We start from the raw sequence: 22,343 nt of genomic DNA, 5'->3' as shown, positions 1-22,343 counted from the left end.
ATTTATTTTCATTTTTTCTAACACATTTTTGAATTTTAAAGGGTATTTTTTTTGATAAATCAGAGGTAAGTAATTTAGATCGCTATTTTTACCTTTTAATTTAAAATTACAATTTTCTTAATTAAAGACGACTGGAAATTACATAGTACCGAAAGGGCAGTTCAAGGGTGCTAACCCTTCCTTGACTGTAACCGGCTCCCGAATCCGACATATCACTGGTAAGAAGCGGATCAAGTAAGAAATAAGGTATCCGATCAACCCGTTTTATTTTTAAAATAAATGATCGGTGGCGACTCCAATCCATTTGCCTAAGTCGAAGCCCAATTTCGGGCCCAACCGAAAGACGGTCCCGACAAAAAGAAAAATAAAAAAAAAGAAAGCTAACCCGTGTATAAAGACGGTGATCAACGACGATTGACGAATGACGGCAACAGCGACCAACTATTGACGGCGGCTACGTATACCGATAAGAGTTTGAAAATAAAAGTTTAGTGATAGAGTTCAAATGTCGTAATATACTAACTACTGATATTCGAATAATAAAGATCTAGAAAAATTGGAAAAAAAATTAATCAAACGCGTGTTTTATCAAACATGTGCCTAATCAAACTGGCTTTTATTTTTCTATTAGTAAGATACAATGTAACAATTAGATTTGGGTTCATCAATTTAATAAATTAAAAATTTTAATATATTATTTTTTCGAGTAGCTCGTGAGTTTTTCGAGTCGAGTATCAAGTAGCTCGCTTTTGCTCATTAAGAATTCGATTCAAGTTCGGGCTTGAGTCGAGTTCATTTGATTCAAGTATTGACCGAACTTTGACCGAGTCAATCTCGAGTAGCTCGCGATCTATCTCGTCTCATTTACAATTCTATTCATAGACGTTGATTATGTTCCCCACTTCTGGCTCCTTTTACTAAAAAAATCAATTAAATATTACAAAATTAGAATTTTTTTTGCTTAATAATATGTGAGGCCCTCAAAATTTTCCAAAAAAATCAATGTCCCTCAAATTATTTTTGTAATCAAGGGCCCTCAATTCAAACTCAGGAAATAAAACTTAATGTGGCCCTTCGAACAATAGTTTTCGTCGTTGACCTTTATAATGTTGACGCGATAATTCACAATACTTACGTGACAATCCACGATGACTGATGACATGATAGATTAGTTAAATTGATTTTTTTGTCGAGTTCGAGGGTAATTGATTCTTTTAAAAGTTCAATGACTTATTTGACTTTTGTAAAAAAATAAAAAATATTTCAATTTTAAAATATAAAAATATTCAAAAAAATTAAATATAAAAAATACTAAAAATTAAAATTAAATTACTAAAAAATTAAATATATATATATATATATATATATATATATATTAAAATTTAAAAAAATAATAAATCAAAAACAATAAAATTAGAGATTAATATATATATATTAAAAAAACAAAACAAGTATTTAGCGTCCAAAACATGCTTTGATACACTAATAAAAAATATCGTTTTAGCTTTAATTAACGTTAATTCGATTCAATCCAAAATTCATCCCCTCTTTTATTAAAATAAAAAAAAATATTTTTTTAAATCTCCCATTTAATTTGAAATTCATAAACCGATTTAAATTTTATAATTCTTATATTTTCAAAGTTTTTCTGTAATTTCTCTCTTGTATTGGTGAATATTCGACTGAATCCGAATTAAAAATTTCTTATTTCTGAAACTGGACTCTATTTTTCTAGACTTTCGCTAAAAAAAATCCCCTCCCGCATCCGCAGACTTCGATTATTATTATTATTATAGGTATAGTACGCAAATGATCACGACTATAGGACATTATTTTATTAAGTTCCCCGACTATTAAAAGCTACAAAATAGTATTCTAGCTATGTAATATTGCTTTGTTAAGGCCTCAAATTATTAAAAGTTACAAACAAGTCACCCACTATTCACATATTCCAATCTCATCATTTTTCGCTAAAAAAATTAACGAAAGTCTAAAATGGATGTAAACCTATTGATTAGGATATTATAAGATATGATCCCAGAAACTCAACGAACTATCATATCTCAATCAACATGTTAACATCTAGCTCATACTGAAGTAAATTTTTAACAAAAAAAAGATAAGAGTTTGGAACATATAAATAATTAAATGACTATTTTGTAACTTTTAATAGTCAAGTGACTCAACAAAGCAACACCCTATAGTCAGATGACTATTTTGTAACTTTTAATGGTCAAACGACTTAATAAAACAATGTCCTATAGTCGAGAGACCATTTATATACTTTACCCAAAATTTGAGATTAAGGGGAGCAAAAGTAAAGTGAAACTCAATGGGAACAAAGTTCTAACTTACCTCCAACTAGTAGTAGTAGGTATACATAAAACAAACAAAAATAAATTGTTTATGAAGTATTTCACTGCCCCCCTAAATTCTAAATCCATCATCTAAGACAAAAGGGTATTTTGGTACATCAACATACAGGCTATGTCTGAGCTATCATGCAGCATTACTAAACTAAGAGTTGCAGGGAAACATTTTAGAACAACAAACTCAGTTGACCCAATGGGATGATGACAACTGATGCCTATAACTTCTTCACTAATTTACATTATACAAGCCCACTCTCTCATTCTTAATTTTCTCAAGAAAATACACCGTTGCTGACCTGTGGCATCGGTATGGGTTTGCCGGGGTATGGGTGAAGCTTACTGCCGAGGTACGGGTGGCGTTGACTGAGGGTTTTGCCCATAAAACCCAATACCTGGTGGCCGGTAAAATCCTCCAGTGGTTGGTTGCTGCTGAGGCTGAGATTGTGGCTGTTGCTGAGGCTGAGACTGTGGCGGATGTGGAGGCTGAGACTGTGGCGGCTGAGAAGTAGACCTAGCTAAATTCATTGCTATATGTGGGGGAAGAGGAGGTGGTGGTGGCAGCGTGTTTGCTCCATATCCATAAGGCATAACCCCTATCATCATACCAGTTGACTGCATATATTGACTAGCTGATGGATTTGCAGGAGAGAGCGAGGGAGGTGGAGCAGAAGCAAAGGGAGCTTGAATTTGGTTGCCTTGAGACACCGGTTGCATACCAGTCGACAGTGCAAGTGGCATGTTGTTCATGGCCTGCTGCTGCAGAGGGTTAAAATACGTAGTGCTGGGGATGTCTGAATTGCTTGCATCTGATACAGGCATTGTTTTTTCAAGTTTGGGACGCTTTTCAGGAGGAAACATTGATAATGCTGATGCAAACCCACCGGAATTTAAGCTACCATTCATAGAGGCAGCTTCTTCTGCAACAAGTGACGAAAGTACAGAGGTAAGCATCTGAGCAGAAGATGTTGACGCAGCAAGCTTAGCAGCAACAGCAGCAGCTGCTGCTTTCTTGTTATCTTCTTCAATCATTTTTGAAGGCACAACGGAAGTCAAAGGTTGCTGAAGATGAGGCTGAGATAGAGTGCCGGATGGCTGAGCAAAAGGAAGGTTCTGTTCACCCACAGCTACAGCCTCAACTGCAGGAATAGAAGTAGTAGTTACATGGCCACGCAAGGGGGGTAAACTCAGCTTGTTCCTTAAATTGTTTCCTTGATCAATCTGACCACGAGCAACCTGCAGGCATCATCACATTCACTTCATTTTGAGAAAATAGAAACGGATTTTCTGCTTTAGAATATCTTAACAGACAACTCTATAACTTTAACATCTTATTTGAGGCAAATTATCAACTCAAGAATTTGTTAGTAAAATGAAATTCTTACCTGCAGCTGACTACGAATATCCTCCAGCTTTGATTCCTGAAAAAACTTTAAATTATTGAGTACTAAACAAGGACAAACATTTGCAAACTGTAATTTCCAACTCAAGAAGACATGATAGTAAAGAAAGCATACTTGTTCCTGAAGTGCTTCTTTAAGTTGAAAAATCAAAGCAGCCCTGCTTGTTTCAATGTTTTCAAGTTGTTCAACACATTGTTGGAGAGCGTTTTCTTGCTGCTCTAGCTCATCTAGCAAGGCGGATCCATTCTTATTCCCTAACCAAAATCAAACACATGCACATAAGTAATATCAGGACATGTCACAGTAAGATAATTTAATTTTTCAACGAGTCTTCTATACCCCTCAAGATCAACAAATTATTTACTTTAAAAATGAATTACACACATCAATAAATAAGGGAGAGAGAAGCACAAAAATTGTGCTCCTAGGATTTTACTTTTGGCCGAAAGATGGGTCTTATACTAAATTGCATGTGTTCCAGTTCTAATATTTGGAGGTAACATGAAATAACTTTAAAATTGGACTCAGAGAGACTAAAACCATGAAGTATCTTCATGTTAGAATGATTTATGACCGACTGGCAAACATAGTTTGAAAGCCTAGCAAAAGTAGGAATTCACCCTACCAAGAGACCTCTGTTCCAGAATTAAGAATCCCAGGCACTTATGAGATTTCAATCTTCATACATCTAAAATAGCAAGAATTTGCCACATGTAGAGTTGACTTCAGATGTTCTTCTGGTTCTTGCAGCTTCGGTATTCATTTTACAATGGTGAAAAGATCTCAATAAAATTACATTTAAATAAAACTATTGGTACAAAGAGACGGAGAGAGAGTAATTTTTCATTTTATTGGTAAATAAAATCTCAATAAAATGTACGCATACAAAATGAAATCCCATAGCAGAACTCATACCTTGAGCTAAACTACTTTCAACGTTTTCCCCAAGTTTACTCAAATTTTGTACAGCAGCATTACACTTGTTTAAAACAGTATCGTCATTTGGATTGTCCTCGAGCACAGATTGGTATGCAGTTAGTATCTTTTCGGGAAGACCTCCAACAGCCAATTTCTGATGGTAAGAAGAATAAGAAAAACATATCAAAAATTACAAAAGAATAGACCAAGAAAGCGTCCAAAGTCATAAGAATATAAATAAAATGGCTAGAATCAAATTAATAGATCAAAGTAGAAAGGAGAACTGAACAGGTAAACTCTTACAATTCTTACTGCATGAGCATCCCTCTTAACTATCTTGATAGGATTTGAGCCTTTTCCATTGTTCACAGCAGCAGCAGGAGGATTCTTCCCAAACATTTCATCTTTAAGATTCTGTCCTCGAGAACCAAAAACTTTTCTTTCTTCCCATATGTCAACCTAACAGTTACCATGCAAACAAGCCCCCAAACCCATCACCCCAGAAGGAAAAGTGGGAAACCCAAGAGAAGAGGGGAAGAAAAGGGAAAACATGTAAAAATAATAATAACAAAACAGCATGAACCACTACAACACTCTTTCAGTAAACGAAAGATAATCTACTAAAACACACTAGGATATACTGTCCTAACTCCCAAGTACAAAATAGATGGGGCCAAATACTAAATAAAGCACTAGAACTTTCTCTAGCTTCCTAAATGAGCCCCTATTCTATCAAGAGAAAGCTCCTAATCTATAATTCATATCCAGGTCGGCCCTTATGTTTATAATCAACGAGTTTCGACAAATCAAAAAAGCATTTCATCTTTCACAACAGTAAAGGTGCCAGCATGCAAAAAACCTAATGCCGTGTGTTATGTGATATCTTTTGGTTCTAAGGGCACCTTTAGACGATAAATTTTAAAAGTTTTTAGAAAATTTCTCTAGCAATGGAGAAAAATAATAGAAAACAAACAAAACATCTCGCAAAATTAAGGTCCATCAAACTTTATTGGTGTCTCAAATATCAGTATAGTTGTAGCAGAAGAAAAGTTCTTTTTTTTGATAAAAAGGAATGCCTCATTAAAAAACTCCTTCATAATCGTCAAGCAACAAGAGTGGCTCAACGTACATTGTGGAAGGAGGAAAAGAGTGCCTCAAAATTTTATTGCATATATCCAAGTACAAGAAGAATACGATACCACCAAACAACCTTGACTACCACCTCAAGAATGAGCTATAATAAACAACTACAGAAACACAACAATTACCTAACCAAACTCATAAAAACTATATCCTAAAGACAATCAACCAACCGCAAGCAAAACAAAATTATCAAAAACGACCAAAGTTCCCCAAATACAACACACTCAATGCAACAAAAATACCCCAACCAATTAGCTTATCCCCAACTTAGCAAATTCATCCGCTTCCCAGTTCGCTGCTCTCAACACATGCCTATCAATAACACCTTTATCAACCAGAATCGAGGCGATATCTTTAACTATGGATAAGAACAACGAGGTGGTGGCAGCAGGATTCTTGATCCAATCCACAACCATAGCACTATCGGATTCCAAAACATCCCCGATTCCAAGAAAAGCAACAACCCTCTCTTAATTGCCAACAGTTCTGCTAGAATGGGGGGCCAGAACCAACTCTCTCAGAGAACAATCCCAACACCACACATTTCTCATCTCTAAGCAACCCTCCGATGCCACCTTTCAACCACATTCTATCCATAGCACCATCCACGTTCACTTTAACAAAACCGATTGGAGGCAGAGACCAGCTCACCAAATTTGAAGGGATCCTATCAAGATTTGAAACACGATCAGCTAATGAAGGATCCCCCACTAGGCTATCCAAAGAAATCAACACTTTTGGAAATTTTGAGGTAAACCATGCTGCTACTCTATACCTCGAGAGAAAGGATAACAATTCAAAATTCAACTTTCCTTTGTTAAATACGATCTCATTCCTCGTCTTCCAAATTGACCACAAAACGGTTCCTGGTATAAACCCCCAAATGGTTGATCGAGACACAAGGTCAAACCAACTGGAAATAAGTGCTGCAGGACACTCAGGAATAGCAAAAAAGACCTCCCAAAGCCGCAAAAAGCTCACCCATAAACCCCAAGACACTTTACACGAAACAAACAAATGAAAAATAGTTTCCTGAGCCAGCCCGTAAAACGGACAAGATGGATCTTCAATCCCTTGCACCCCACGTTTAATTAAATTCACTTTGACTGCTACCTTCTTGTGCACCACCTGCCAAACAAAAGTTTCAACCCGAGAAAGAGCCACACCAGACCACACATGTCTTGACCACCAAAAACTGTCATCCGAATTGTCAAGAAGGATTCTAAGACAAGATTTAATTGAGAAACGACCATCACCTTCTCCTGACCACACAAAGTTGTCATCAATCAAAGGCAAGGGATTAAAATTATACAACAATGAAATAAGTTCATCCCATTGCAGCATCTCCCAATCGGCAAGATTTCTTCTCATTGGAATGTAACAAAAACAACCTGAGGAGTTTAATTTCCTGAAATCAGCAAACTTCCCCTCCTTGTTAATTGAAAAAGAGTGAACAACCTTGGAAAAAGCTCTTTCAATGGAACTCCATCAAGCCAAGCGTCATGCCAAAACAAAATTGAATCCCCATTGTCCACCTTCATTTTAAAATTACTCCGCAAACAAACTCCAAATTCATCATTCGAACAGCAATTGTTAACAACCCCCTTCCATATCCAAGATGCTTTGTAAGAGGCCGAATTTCCCAACCACATTTCCCAACCACATTGAATTAGGATCAATTTTGTTATTGCAGCAAATAATCCTTTTCCACCAAGAGTTTTTCTCATTAGCAAATTTCCACGTCCATTTTCCCAATAACGCTCTGTTCATAAGCTCTAAATTAGGAACCCCAAGCCTTCCCAAAGCCTTAGGCTTGCAAACGGTAGACCAGTTAACCCAATGAATTCTGCTTTTGGCAATCAAATCCCCCTAAAGAAATTTCGCCATAATTGAATTAAGCCTATTCAATACACAACTTGGCATTCTGAAAATTTACATGAAATATGCCGGCAGGGAACAAAGAACCGATTTTATCAACACAACTCTACCAGCAATAGACAAAGAAGTTGCCTTCCACCCAGCCAATTTCTTGTAAATTTTTTGAATAACCGGGTCCCATAATGATGTTGAATTTTTCTTCGACCCAAGAGATAACCCCAAATAATTTGTTGGAAAAGAACCCATTGTACACCCTATTATAGAAACCCACTCACTAAGGACCCCTTCATTCACATTGATTCCGAATAATCTGCTCTTCGATAAATTAATTTGCAAGCCAGACATCATCTCAAAGATCAAAAGCACCCTACTCACATTCTTCAACTCTGATCAAAGCGTTTCAAAAGATTAATAGATCGTCTGCAAATTGGAGGTGAGATAGCTTAAAAGGAATTACCCAGACTTTCAATCTCAAATCCTCTAAACAAGCCTAACAACACAGCCTTCGACAACATCAAGCTCAATAATTTACCAACCAAATTAAAAAGAAGAGGAGAAAGAGAGCAACCTTGTCGAAGACCCCTCGCAATCCGAAACTCATCCGAAGGAGAACCATTCACTAAAACCGAAATTGAAGCCGTAGACACACACATTTTCATCCAAGATCTCCACCTCTGCCCAAACCCCATACTATCCATGATTTTCAGCAGTACACTCCAATCAATTAAGTCATACACTTTCTTGAAGTCAACCTTGAATGTTATTCCTTCAAGGCCTTTCCTTCTCCAACAATCAATCCCCTCGATCGCAATAAACGAACAGTTCATAATATGCCTCCCCGGAATGAAGGCGAATTGGGAAAGGCCAACAACTGAATCCATACATTGTCGTGATCTCCTAGATAATATCTTCGACAAAATCTTATAAATACCTCTGACAAGGCTAATCGGTCTAAAATCCTCTAATACTTTTCGAACTTGTCTTTTTCGGGATAAGGGTAATGAAAGAGTGGTTTACCCCTTTATCCCATCTTTTTCCCACATAAAAATCACTGAAAAACCTCAATATTTTCACTTTTAAATTTGACCAGAACTTTTTGAAGAATCACATTGTCAATCCATCCAGCCCCAGGGCTTTGTTACTATTTGAGGACGAAATTGCATTCGAAGCTTCTCCGTTCGAAGATGGTATCTCCAAGAACGATTTATGCTCCACTGAAATCTTGGAGAAATTGAAATCCAATGCCTCTACCTCAACTGTAGGATTAATACTGTAAGCTTCTTTGAAAAAATTTACAAAGCTTGATTTAATAACTTCAGGATCCGTCGTTAACTGACCACCCACTTTCAACGCTTTAATGGCATTCACCCTTCCTCTGTTTGCAGCACACATGAAAAATCTAGTGTTACAATCGCCCTCTAAACACCATTTCACTCGTGATTTCTGCAGCCAAACCAGCTCCTCTTTTTTATACAGGTCCCAAATCTTCTTTCTAGCCATAACCAAAGACTCCATAGATACGGAATAGAATCCCTGCTGCATTTCAATTTTCGTGTCAATATATTTTTCCAGCTCCGAAATGGACCCTTACATTTTGATAAGGCTGGCTTTAGACCACTTTTTGATTGCCGCTTTAGAGCAGTTTAGAAGACTGAAAATCCCTTTTCTCCTGCTTCCCATCCTTACTTTCTGAAATTCCTCTACCATTTTCTCTTTAAAACCTTCATCCTCTAACAAATAATTAAACAATCTAAATGGCTTCTGCCCCCAATTCGACCTTTTACTTTCTAGAATAATTGCATTATGGTCGGATAAAGATCTCAGGAGCATACTCATATTTAGCATTGGAAACACCGATAAGAAATTCGGATCTACAGAAACCTGTCCAATTTAACAAAAGTAGAAATTTCCCTGTTGTTACACCAAGTGAAGTTCCCACCCAACAAAGCAAGATCATTCAGATTAGTCCTGTGCACGAACTCATTAAAAATTCTCATCGAGAACCTATTCTGATTTCTCCCCATTTTCTCCTCTTGTGATAGGTATGCATTAAAATCACCTCCCAAACAAATAGGACAATCTAGTTGTAGCACAAAAGACAACAACGCCTCGAAGAAAGATTCTTTCTCCGAATCTATTGATGGCCCATACACATTAATAAACCAACATTTAACGGACAATTCTTTTAAGTTACCTTTAACTGCAATAAACATCTCCTGAGCACATTTAGTTTCCACCTCCAGCTTACTTTCGTCCCATAACGTTATCAAGCCCCTTGTTGATTCAACCTCATGAGACACCACATATCCTCTCAGCAAATTCCCTCCTAATCTCCTTAGTAAGGAAGGATTGACAGCCTCCACCTTTGATTCTTGGATAAACATCAACACTGGTTTTTTCCCTATAATAAAATTCCTCACAGCCCTTTCCATTTCTCTTCTCCTCAAACCCCTCACATTCCAAGATAAAATACATAAACTTGACAAAGAAAATAAGAAAATAACCTGACAACCACCGGAGATCAATTCTCACCCCTTCCTCCTTTCCTCTATCACAGAATTCGCCTTTTTCATAAAGGCTTTTTTACCTCCTCGAAAAGTTACACCAATCACATTGCTAACTTCCCAGCTTGCCTGGACTTCTTCATCCACATCCGGACACTGTCTTGGAGACTTCGAACGATCCTGCTTTTTCTCTCTCGAAATTCCCCTTCCTCTGCTTCTGCTATAGACTCTAATAAAGGATTTGCACCCAGTTCTACCCATTGACACACTCCTTCTTAAGGTGTGTGTTAGGAAATATAACGAGAACAAGTAATTTCCCTATAGCCAGATTAGTGAGAATACGAAATAAAAGCGGAAAATAATACCCGAAAAATTGATAACGGAGTTCAGCCAATTGTGTTTACGTCTCCGGACTGCTGCAGATCTTTTACTGAAGAGAAAAATTACAAGTGTTTACAAAACACACTTGAGAGAGAACTGGAAGATTTTGGGATGATTTTGAAGCTAAATGAGCTAGGGTATTTATAGTTAAAACTTAGGGACTAATATTGTAATTAAAAATAAAAATATTTTGGGCAGCCCCCCTCCCCAATTTGTTTTAGCAGCCGGCTGCTACTTAGCAGCCCAACTTGTTCTTTAATTTTCAACAATCTCCCACTTGAAGACTGATTTCAATCTGTCTTCACACCTCGATCGATGCAGCAGTATTTCTGGTCTTTTATTCTAGCATGCCAACTGAAGCTGAACACAACTTCAGTTTGTCCGTAGTTACCGTCTTTGTTAACATGTCTGCTGGATTTTGAGCTCCACTGATCTTTTCAAGTTTCAAAATCCCATCTTCCAGAAGAGACCGGATAAAATGATATCGCAATTGTATGTGCTTCGTCCTGGAATGAAAAGACGGATTCTTCGCTAGATGGATAGCACTTTGACTGTCGCAATACAAGACATTGTTTTCTTGTTTCTTGCCTAACTCTTCCAAGAAACTTTGGAGCCAGACCATCTCTTTGCTGGCTTCCGTAACAGCGACATATTCTGCTTCGGTTGTGGAGAGAGCAACTATCTTCTGTAGTTGAGAAACCCAACTCACTGCGGTTCCTCCTAGAGTATAGACATACCCTGTAGTGCTTCTTCTGATGTCAACATTTCCGGCTAAGCCAGCATCTACATAGCCTGTCAGTATCGTATCTCCACCTTTGAAACAAAGTGCTTTGTTTGTGGTACCTCGCAGATATCTGAGGATCCATTTGACTGCTTCCCAGTGTATTTTGCCTGGATTATTCATGTACCTGCTAACAGCTCCCACTGCTTGAGCAATATCTGGTCTGGTACAAACCATGGCATACATCAGACTTCCAATTGCTGAGGCATACGGCACCTTCACCATGTGTGCACGTTCTTCCTCCGTCTTTGGTGACTGCTCTTTGGAGAGTCTGAAATGAACACCTAAAGGTGTACTTACTGGTTTAGCATCTTGCATGTTGAACCTGGAGAGTACTTTGTTGATGTACTCAGCCTGTGATAACATCAAAGTCCCCGATTTTGTGTCTCTCTTGATCCTCATCCCAAGAATCTGCTTTGCAGCGCCCAGATCCTTCATAGCAAACTGCTTCGACAATTTTTGCTTCAAGTGTATAATCTCTTGCATGTCTGAGCCTGCAACGAGCATGTCATCAACGTACAATAATAAAATAATGAAGTTGTTGTCGAACCTCTTGATGTAGCAACAATGATCTGCTTGGCATCTGGTAAAACCACTACTACCCATGAAACTATCGAACTTCTTGTACCACTGTCTAGGAGCTTGTTTTAAACCATACAAGCTCTTCTTCAACCTGCATACCAGGTTTTTCTTGCCTGCCTCTATGAAGCCTTCTGGCTGCCTCATATAGATTTCTTCCTCCAAATCTCCATGAAGGAAAGCTGTCTTTACATCTAACTGCTCAAGATGTAAATTTTCTGCAGCTACAATTTTCAACACCAGTCTGATTGTAGACAGTTTCACGACTGGAGAGAAAATTTCATTGTAATCAATACCTTCTTTTTGCTGAAAGCCTTTGACAACCAATCTTGCTTTGTAACGTTTGCTCCCATCGTGCTCTTTTTTGATCCTGTAAATCCACTTGTTATGGAGCGCTCTCTTGCCTGGTGGTAATTCAGCTAATTCCCACGTCTGATTTGACATAAGCGAGTCCATCTCATCTTTCATGGAAGACTCCCACTTGACTGAATCCTCCACTTGCATTGCTTCATCATAACACTCTGGTTCACCATTGTCAGTCAGCAACAAGTAGTGTAAAGAAGGTGAATACCGTTGGGTTGGTTTAGGAATTCTGGAGGAGCGTCTCAGTTCTGGTGTGCCTGGTTCTTCCTCTTGAATTGCTTCAGGACTGATCTAAACATCATTTCCAGAAATCTCCTCGAACTCAGCAAATTCCTTTGTTTCAGCCTCGGTATTACTTGATTCTGCGGTTGACCTGTCTTTGTACATCACATTTTCATTGAAAATGATGTCTCTGCTTCTGATGATCTTTCGATTTTCGTAGTCCCAAAACCGGTAACCGAACTCATCACCGCCATAACCAACAAAGGCACATTTGTTGGACTTAGCATCAAGCTTACTTCTTTCAGCAGAGTCTATGTGTACATAAGAAATACAACCAAACACTCTTAAGTGTGAAAGGTTTATTTCTTTCTTGCTCCAAACTTCCTCTGGTATTCTGCCATCCAAAGGAACTGAGGGCCCACGGTTGATCAAGTAAGCTGCAGTGTTGATTGCTTCAGCCCATAGAAATTTGGGCAAGCCGGCATGTATCCTCATACTTCTGGCACGTTCATTCAGAGTTCTGTTCATGCGCTCTGCTACACCATTATGTTGCGGTGTCTTGGGAACTGTTGTCTCCATCTTGATCCCATTGTTTGCGCAGAAATCTCTGAATCTACTGTCTCTGTACTCTCCTCCATTGTCAGACCTCAACCGCTTGACTTTCAAACCAGTCTCATTTTCCACCATGGCCTTCCATTTTCTGAAGATATCGAAGACTTCTGATTTCTTCTTCAGAAAATAAACCCACACCTTCCTTGTTGAATCATCAATGAAGGTGACATAATATAGTGAGCCTGCAAGAGATGGAACTGGGGATGGTCCCCATACATCAGTATGAACCAATTCTAACCTTTCTGCCTTGGGTGTCTTGCCAATCTTTGCAAAACTGACTTTCTTTTGTTTGCCAAAGATGCAATCCTCGCATAGTCCGACATCTACATTCTTTAGATCCGGCAACTTCCCTTTTGACAGAAGTATCTTCATTCCTTTCTCGCTCATATGGCCAAGCCTTTGGTGCCATAGGTTTGATTTTCCATCAGCATCTGCTACTGCAATGATATTCTCTAAATTTGAGGTTACATAGAGAGTACTAGTCTTCTTACCACGAGCAATGACGAGTGCTCCTTTGGTAATCTTCCATTCACAGCCTGAAAAGGTTGTACTGTATCCTTCTCCATCAAGCTGTCCTACAGAAATCAAATTTCTTTTGAGACCAGGAATATGTCTCACTCCTGTCAGCTTCCAGGTGGTCTGGTTTGGCACCTTTAGTCGGATGTTTCTTTTTCCGACGATCTTCAAGGTTTCATCATCAACAAGATGAACCTTCCCAAAATCACCACTGACATAGTTCTCCATGATTTCTTGGCATGACGTGGAGTGGAAAGATGCCCCTGAATCCAAGATCCATGATTCAATCGGACTGTTGACGCTTAGAATCATGGCATCACCTGTCTCCTCTGTCATGTTGGCAGATCCTTGTGTGCTGGTATCTTTCTTCAGTGCTCGACAGTCTCTTTTAAAGTGACCCTTCTTGCCGCAATTATAACAGGTAAAATCTTTATTTCCTGTTCTTGATTTTCCCCTTCTGGATTTCGATCTGCCACGATTTGAATTCCTTTCTGAAGTTCTCCCTCTGGACTCCGTGTGCAAGGCTGAGGAGGTTGATGCTTCACCCGATTCTCTCCGTCGAATTTCTTCGCTCAGTACCAGATCCCGAACATCGTCGAATTTTAATTTGCTGTTTCCCGACGAACTGCTGACTGCTGTAACAGTAGCATTCCAACTGTCTGGTAAAGATGATAAGAGAATTAAAGCTCGAACTTCATCATCGAATTCAATTTCCACTGAACTCAACTGGGTTGTGATTGTGTTGAGTTCATTTAGGTGTTGTGCCATCGATGCCCCTTCCGTCATCTGCAAATTAAATAATCGCCTCATCAAATGAACTTTGTTTGAGGCCGATGGCTTCTCATACATACTGGAGAGAGCCGCCATAAGACCCGTCGTGGTCTTTTCCTTTGCTATGTTGAAAGCAACATTGCGGGATAACGTCAGTCGGATAACTCCGAGGGCTTGTCTGTCGAGAAGAGCCCAATCTTCATCCTTCATGCCCTCTGGTTGCTTTCCTGAGAGGGGTTGATATAGATTTTTCTGGTACAGAAAATCTTCGATCTGCATCTTCCAAAAGCCAAAGTCCGCACCATCGAACTTTTCAATTTTCACCTTCCCTTCGTCTGCAGCCATCGCTCCCACTCGAATCTGGTTTCTTTGAATCGTTTTTGACAATTTCTGCGAACCGCCGTGTATTTGAACACCTCCGTCGACAAATTCGTATCGCCGACAAAATTTCACTGTTCACGAAATTCACTATTCACGTGAATAGTAACCCCGCAGAAAAATTGACAAAATTCACAACCAAAAGCTCTGATACCAGTTGTTAGGAAATATAACGAGAACAAGTAATTTCCCTATAGCCAGATTAGTGAGAATACGAAATAAAAGCGGAAAATAATACCCGAAAAATTGATAACAGAGTTCAGCCAATTGTGCTTACGTCTCCGGACTGCTGCAGATCTTTTACTGAAGAGAAAAATTACAAGTGTTTACAAAACACACTTGAGAGAGAACTGGAAGATTTTGGGATGATTTTGAAGCTAAATGAGCTAGGGTATTTATAGTTAAAACTTAGGGACTAATATTGTAATTAAAAATAAAAATATTTTGGGCAGCCCCCCTCCCCAATTTGTTTTAGCAGCCGGCTGCTACTTAGCAGCCCAACTTGTTCTTTAATTTTCAACAGTGTGACCACGATTTGGAGAAAGATCCCTTCTCTGAGAACAAGGAGAAATTGAATCTTCGCCCAATCTAATATTATTGTTTCGAGAACCGCCTGAACCCCTCATATGATTACCATTACTACTTAGAGAATCCAAAGAACTGGATCTCCTATGAGACCCACGTTGAAAATGTCCACCTTTGCTTGTTCTTGGATCAGCCCGCATATTCTCCACATTCTCCCTACCAGAATTGGGCCTATCTGACCGCTATTAATTCCCCTTGCCAACCCATAATCCACTTCATTTATCCCCAATAGAATTTGCGGTATAGGAACTGCACAATTAACCTGCCTCTCTTCATCAATCCCCACCAAATTAATTAGCCTTGTATCAGTTGCACCATTAACTCCAGGAACGAAAGCCTCCATGCCACATGTTGAAATCTCTTGAATCCGTGTCTCCTCTCTCCAGAGACAACGCTCCTGCCTATTGGATTTCCCAATCCCTCAAGGCCCCTCCATCATCAGAACGGTTCTCCGATGATCCGTATTCATCTGAAGGCTCTCCATCACTCTCTCCATTCAATATCTCAGGAAAAGCATCATTTGATATCTATACTTTAATCTTTATCACATACAACCTACCATTAGTGTTGATGGATATCGATTCCGGAAAATCAAAAGGACTAGCCGCCCTAAAAACCATCTGAGCTACTCTGCAATCCAACTTCAGCAGTGTTTCCTTCTTGATCTCCACTAATTCCCCCCACCTTGAAGCCATACTGGAGAAAAAGGTTTCATTCCAACAATTTAGGGGTACTCAATTAACGACACTTCGCAAAACGCCAAAGGAACACCCCCATCTGAGGAAACTGACCTCAACCAATCGAATCAGAAATTTAACTCCAGAGCTTTTTCTTTCAAAGCTTTCATTTCTCTTCTTCCGATAGGAAAGTGACTAAACATAAGTTCCTAGCATACCCCCAGCTCGCCACTTTTGCGTTTATACCATCACTGTGTAGAGCTTTCTGAATTAGTTCCACATTATACGATTGTTTATGAATGACAGTCAGCGACCTCTTTAACCAACATCGCTCCTCCACAGGGATGAAGACATAGTAGGGATTCTTCAAAGCAACTCTGCCACTCGTCAAGCTATTGAGAGTCCCTACTGGTAACTTCTTATTTCCCACCAGCTTATCACGATAAAAGCTCCCATCATGAAACTTTTTAAACACCGTACCTTTACCTTCAAGGCTCTTTGTTTGGGTCTCAGTCCTCTGCTTAGCCCCTTTAGCTTTTGAACCAATCAGATTCTTCCCTCTTTCCGTCTTCCCTCTTTCCAACTTCCCTCTTGCCGACCTCTGATACTTCACCTCCCTAACTGAAACTCTCTTCCCATCAATCATCGCATTATCGACCTTTGCTACTGCTTGCAAAAGATCCTCCTGACTCTCAAAGTGGACAAATGTGATGATTGATGGGAAAAGGCCTCATTCGCATTACACAAGGAAAGTTACTACTGCCATTTAAGAAGAGAGGTAACTAATACAGGCAACAATTAGTAATACCAAGATCCTAGGCAAAATTGTGACAATAGTTCCACAAGGACCACAGAATCATATTCTTCAAATCAAAGAGATTATAATCTACATGAGCTTCCAAGAAAACATCTTACCATTAATATTATTTTGGGTGCAATTAATCACCATTAGAAATACAACTTTTTGCCTATTTGAAGTTATAATAAAAAATTTCATCACCAAACAGCTAACTACACTATCCCAGAATTTATTACAATAGCCATTCCACCAAATAAAGCCACTTCAAAGAAAAAGAAAACAAAATGCAAGAACGCCACTAAGTAATAAAACCCAGATTATTATAAATAAACAAACAAACAAAGCCCAGATTGATCATTATGTCGACTGGTTCCACATGAAAGTGGACTAAAAACTGTTGATGCCAGCAATACATCAAATGTCAAGAGAAAGCAAAATGAGGGACCAAATTTAATCAAAAGTAACAATCTTGTTGCATTCAAGCCATTAACTTCCTGGAAATGTGACAGAGGGCATCCATTAGAAAAGAAAATGTTATCACAGCACCAGACCAGAACTCAAAACCTGAAGTAGCTGACCCATTTGATAAAGCTACAGAAAGAAAAGTGCTCAAAATTGAATGAAAATCTTACCAGTCTGGTTACAGCTTTCTTTCCATACTCTTCACCCTCTTCGTACACATGTTTGAGAGCAGCAGGAAGAACTTTCCAGAATTCATTTACAAACTCACTTCCCTTTCGCCTACTATTTTGCAAAATGTCATTAGCTAAATACAGAAAAGAAACGCGTTGTTCTTTCTGGGAAGAGTTAAACAATTTGTCCCATGTTTCAACAATCTGTTTTGCCTTCTTCCGGTGAGTAATACACCAACGAGACAATGCTGAAGAAATGTGAAGGAAATGCATGCTAAAAACAATAAGTAGTAGCATATAAGAAATACAGGAGGTTTTCAATTAAGTGAAAATGCTACATTTTTGTGGAAATTTTCCAATTCATCCAATAACCATTCTTTCTTACTAGAGATTATCGACTAAGTGAGAAATTATGCTGAGAGACTTCCGTCGTGCCAATAGCTTTTTATTCTAGACCAAACAAGGAATCATAAATAATCATATTGTGTACCTATGAATTAAAAGTATCTTGTGGAAATGTTTTGAGGATGTGTACCTATGAATTAAAAGTAGCTTGTGGAAATGTTTTGAGGAATTGACCAGCTTAAAAGGATTAAATTACCATATATAACAACATTTTGCTATCTTTGCAGAAAATCTAGTTACATGACTTCCAATTGAAGACAAAACAAAAGACCAGACTCAAATTAATTTAAAAACTAATGATGATGTCAATAACAGGCCCCTCGCAAAACAAACAGGCAATAACATCAGAATCACCAAGAATTCCTAAAAGCATTGATCTAAGGCTTGTAGGCACAATGGTAGATCACATATCTCAAACAAAATTAGTATTTGCAGATAATTACTGATTCTCATTTACATTTATATGAAACATGTATATTAGAGTAATACTCCTCATCCTAAAAGAAACTGACATAAGCAACATAAAACAGCATAATTCAAATCAAAGTTCTCTTGAACCAAAAACAAAATGGATAAACAAGATGCAAAAACAATGTCCCAAAAGCAAAACCGATAAAAAAATGTCTTATGAACTAAAACTAAAGAAACTACAAACAATCCTAATATAAAAAAGAACAGTCCGTGCAGTCATGTCATAAAGAATTCATGCACAGCAAGACTAGAGAGTAAGATAACAGAAACATTTAGCAAAAATTAAGGGATACCTGATACCATACTTGATAGATCTAAAAGCATCACATTAGATTAAATACACACAAAATACATCATAATGGAAAAAGATGCATGGTATATTCTCGATAAAATTTACAAGTAAAGTTCCATATTTATATCACTGTTGTCAAGGGTGCAAGATGCACAGTAGGAGTCCAGGTCCTAGAACTTTTATATTGCTTGAAGCCCAATGCGAAGAAGAGAAAAAAAAAGGCAGAGAGAGACTAGCTTGAGTGAATTACAGTGCAATATGTATTCGTGTATATTTTTGTATAAATGTTGCATATATAAAAAAATAAGCTTAAGATGAAAAATTATGATAAAATCTAAAGGGTGATTCGCCTTATAATACAAAACATGCAAAACGTACCTTTTTCTTTTGTTAGTCAATATGCATAACTTTCTTACTATCACATGTTTGTTGCTGAATAATCAAATATTGAGAAACAATGTTTGATATCCCGCTTTTATTAGTAAACGTACAAATAAGGATTAAGAGAATTTAAGTCAGGCTGTTACATTTTGCGCCTACCGCCTTACAAAAACATGTCTAAACAAAAAAAACATGCACTTGATCAAATGGATCTTGTCTACAAAAGGTTTTAAAGAGCTTTTGTTGCAAGTGATAAGGTGCAATGCCTAGTCACATACATTAACGCTGGTTTATATGAAGAGAGATACACTTAACTAAAGGAATAAAATAAACAAAAGATACTTGTTCTTCAAAATTCAAATATGAACTTTAGAATTACACCAGATTTCAGTAATCAGATGTGTCCCTGTAATCATATAGCACTTAGGAAGTGAGAGACTATTCCAGCATTACTATTTTTCTTAATAATAATAATAATAATAATAATAATAAAATAAAATAAAAACTTCTAATTAAGCTTGAAGCTGTAGGATACATTCAATGCTTTGTTGCGAATTGTTTAGTTTTGTCAGTTTCTCAGTCAGTATCTGCCCATCAAAAGCTTCATTGCTCATCTTGCTGCTTAATGAGCTTTACATAGCCTGTAGAGAAACCCCTTCAGTGATGCAGATTTAAAAAGGGAGCAAAAAGTAACAGAGAAAAAGCATACTAAAATGGAAAAAACATTCTTCAAAAATACTTGAGGTCAAACAAGAAAAAAAAAGCACTTATATTTCATGGAAACAATGATGCAAGAGGAATAATTCGCATCTTGACCAGAAATACAAGGACAAGTTATTTCACATATGATTCAAGTTATAATTAACCTTTCTCCAACATTTATATATCAATTAAATACAAATATCATTCAGAAGAACAAGCAAAAATAGCTATTAACTCCCTATGCCAAAGAAATATCAAGGAGCCCTAAAATCCCAAATGATGAAGTTCGCTAAAGGCTTCTAGTCAACCGTTAAATTCTATTCAGAACCCATGTCTCAAGCATTAAACAAGCATCCAACTTTTTCTTAGCAGTCATCAGGAAGGCAAGAGAGTGAATTACTCCACTGATAACCCTGAATGCAATTCTAGCATTTCAAGAATTTGTTTCCTTAATTTATGATCTCATGCATTGTATCAACCATGAAAAATGTTAGTTATTCATTTAAAGCATGTTGAACTTTCTAATTTACAGTTTACCATGCTTTAACATTACATGTAACAACTTATAGAACTTGAAATTCATCATGAATGATATGAAATAGACAACTGGTCGGATTAAATGCATCCTCTTTGTGATTATGCTTTCCCTCCCTATCTAATCTTTTTTGCTCTTGCTACAGCGTTAATATTGAGCAACTTCCCTTCTAGCAAAATAATCACATTACATCTCTTGCGACTTTCAAACCTAATTGTTGCCTATTTCCATATCAATTCCCACTAGCCAGACCTTTCGATCCAACAATTCCTACATCTCAACTAATCCAATGGCTAATAGTTACTAAACTGTAACCTTATTCCTAAAACAGAAACAAACCTAAATTCCAGTCCTAACCACCACAATACCTAAGTAGGCAAAACCGCAAAATTTCCACGTTCCTTCCATCAAATATTTTAAGGTGTCCCCAACTCCCAACTAGATTGATTTCCCAAACACAATATACCAAGACTTTTTATAGGGCAACAACTCAAAATTTTCCCAGAAATGAAATTAACAATTAGTATCACCTTCCTTCTCTTTCAATGAAAGAATACAACCCATTAATCACAAAACCTTTCCTCAAGATTTCAGAAACTTATACCGTGCTCTGAATCCCACCAAGACCACAGAACTAGTCATATAGTTAGTATTCTCAAAAACTAGGTCAGTAGAAAACAAATTTCCAGCTATAGTTTTCACTTTCTCCATATATTATAATTTATAAGAAAATACCTTATCTAATTACTAACTGTTGTCCATTAACTATATTGATTGTTCAGACGCATTTCTTCTAGTGTTCAATAACATCGGCAAAATCTTTCCAACTATAAAAACTTTTGGCTAATTATAAAAACTAAAAAATGTTCTCATTGAAACTAATCAGAAAGATTCAATTTAAAACAATTGAATTTTACAATTAATACAAATAAATTAAAAGAAGAAAAAAAAAGGAATCTCAACTGTGCCTAATACAAAAAAATCTTCACGGAGCTGATATCAACTCCCAATATTTCAAAGCTTCCAATTCTACTTCTACTTATTTTGTTAGCAACCCAATAGAAACTCCAGGGTTCGAAGAATTCAAAAATGATAACAACTGATTTGCAAAGCAGAAAGAAAATAATAATAAAAAAAACAATTCAATTACGATAACAAGTAAAGAACGAACCTGAGATTACTTGGAAGAGTAGAAAAGTAGGTACTTTTAGAAAAAGAAAAACCCTGAAAATATTGTGAATAAAGAAGCCCTTATTTATTCAATTCAATTATTTATATTTTTAGGGCAAAGGAGGGAATGGGAAAGAGAGAGACGAGGAAACATGTCGTGGTTGTTTAAAAGTAAAAGGAGTTAATTGCCTACACACGTCCTTCAGTTAAGACATATATTTCAAATTGATATATGAACTTTTAAAAATTATAATTTAATCCCTAGACTATGACTATCATTTTAAATTAGCCCTCAAACTTTTGAACATTTCATATTTATCCTCAAACTAGGGGTGTTCATAATTTGGTTAAAACTGAATTAACCGACCAAAGCAAAATTTTGGTCGGTTAATTTTGGATTCAATCGGTTAACGGTTAATGATTTTTTTAAACTTCGGTTATCAATTAATTCGGTTCAAAATCAGTTAATTAACTGAAATTATTAAATTTTTAATATATTATATATATTATTTAGTTTTAGGGGTGTTTAAACTTTTGTTTTAATAGAATTAACTAACCGAATTAACCTACTGAATTAACTAAAAAAATTAAATATATAATATATAATATTTATATATTATTTCTAATTTCGATTATTTCGATTAATCGACCAATTAACCGAACTTAGTTCGGTCTGGTTAATTTTTCAAAAAAAATTGGTTAAGTTATCTGTTAAAGGGGAAAATTCAGTTAATAAACTTTGGGTAATTCAGTTTCGGTCGGTTAACCGAATTAACCGATTGAACACCCCTACCTCAAACTATGATCTTCATTCTAAATTGGTACCCAAACTTTTTAAACATTTCAATTTCATCCCAAATTATACATATATATATA

The 22,343-nt window shown here is 37.1% G+C and overlaps 1 protein-coding gene across 1 annotated transcript; it reads right to left on the bottom strand.

The window, feature by feature from the left end:
• Positions 1 to 2,698: 2,698 nt before the first annotated feature.
• On the bottom strand, positions 2,699 to 21,564 carry LOC120170154 (regulation of nuclear pre-mRNA domain-containing protein 1A-like). Its single transcript, XM_039178156.1, has 8 exons — positions 21,469 to 21,564; positions 19,596 to 19,701; positions 17,512 to 17,759; positions 4,994 to 5,149; positions 4,688 to 4,844; positions 3,887 to 4,026; positions 3,755 to 3,790; positions 2,699 to 3,605 (listed from the first exon to the last, which is right to left on the bottom strand). Exons 2-8 carry the CDS (start codon positions 19,672 to 19,674, stop codon positions 2,709 to 2,711), a joined length of 1,713 nt encoding a protein of 570 aa, XP_039034087.1. The 5' UTR covers positions 19,675 to 19,701; positions 21,469 to 21,564; the 3' UTR covers positions 2,699 to 2,708.
• Positions 21,565 to 22,343: the final 779 nt, after the last annotated feature.

Source organism: Hibiscus syriacus, unplaced genomic scaffold (genome assembly GCF_006381635.1).
Source record: "Hibiscus syriacus cultivar Baekdansim isolate YM2019G1 unplaced genomic scaffold, ASM638163v2 tig00111772_pilon, whole genome shotgun sequence".
Lineage (NCBI taxonomy): Eukaryota > Viridiplantae > Streptophyta > Magnoliopsida > Malvales > Malvaceae > Hibiscus > Hibiscus syriacus.
Note: the sequence above shows the minus strand (reverse complement) of the source record. Positions and strands in the feature narration are given on the sequence as shown.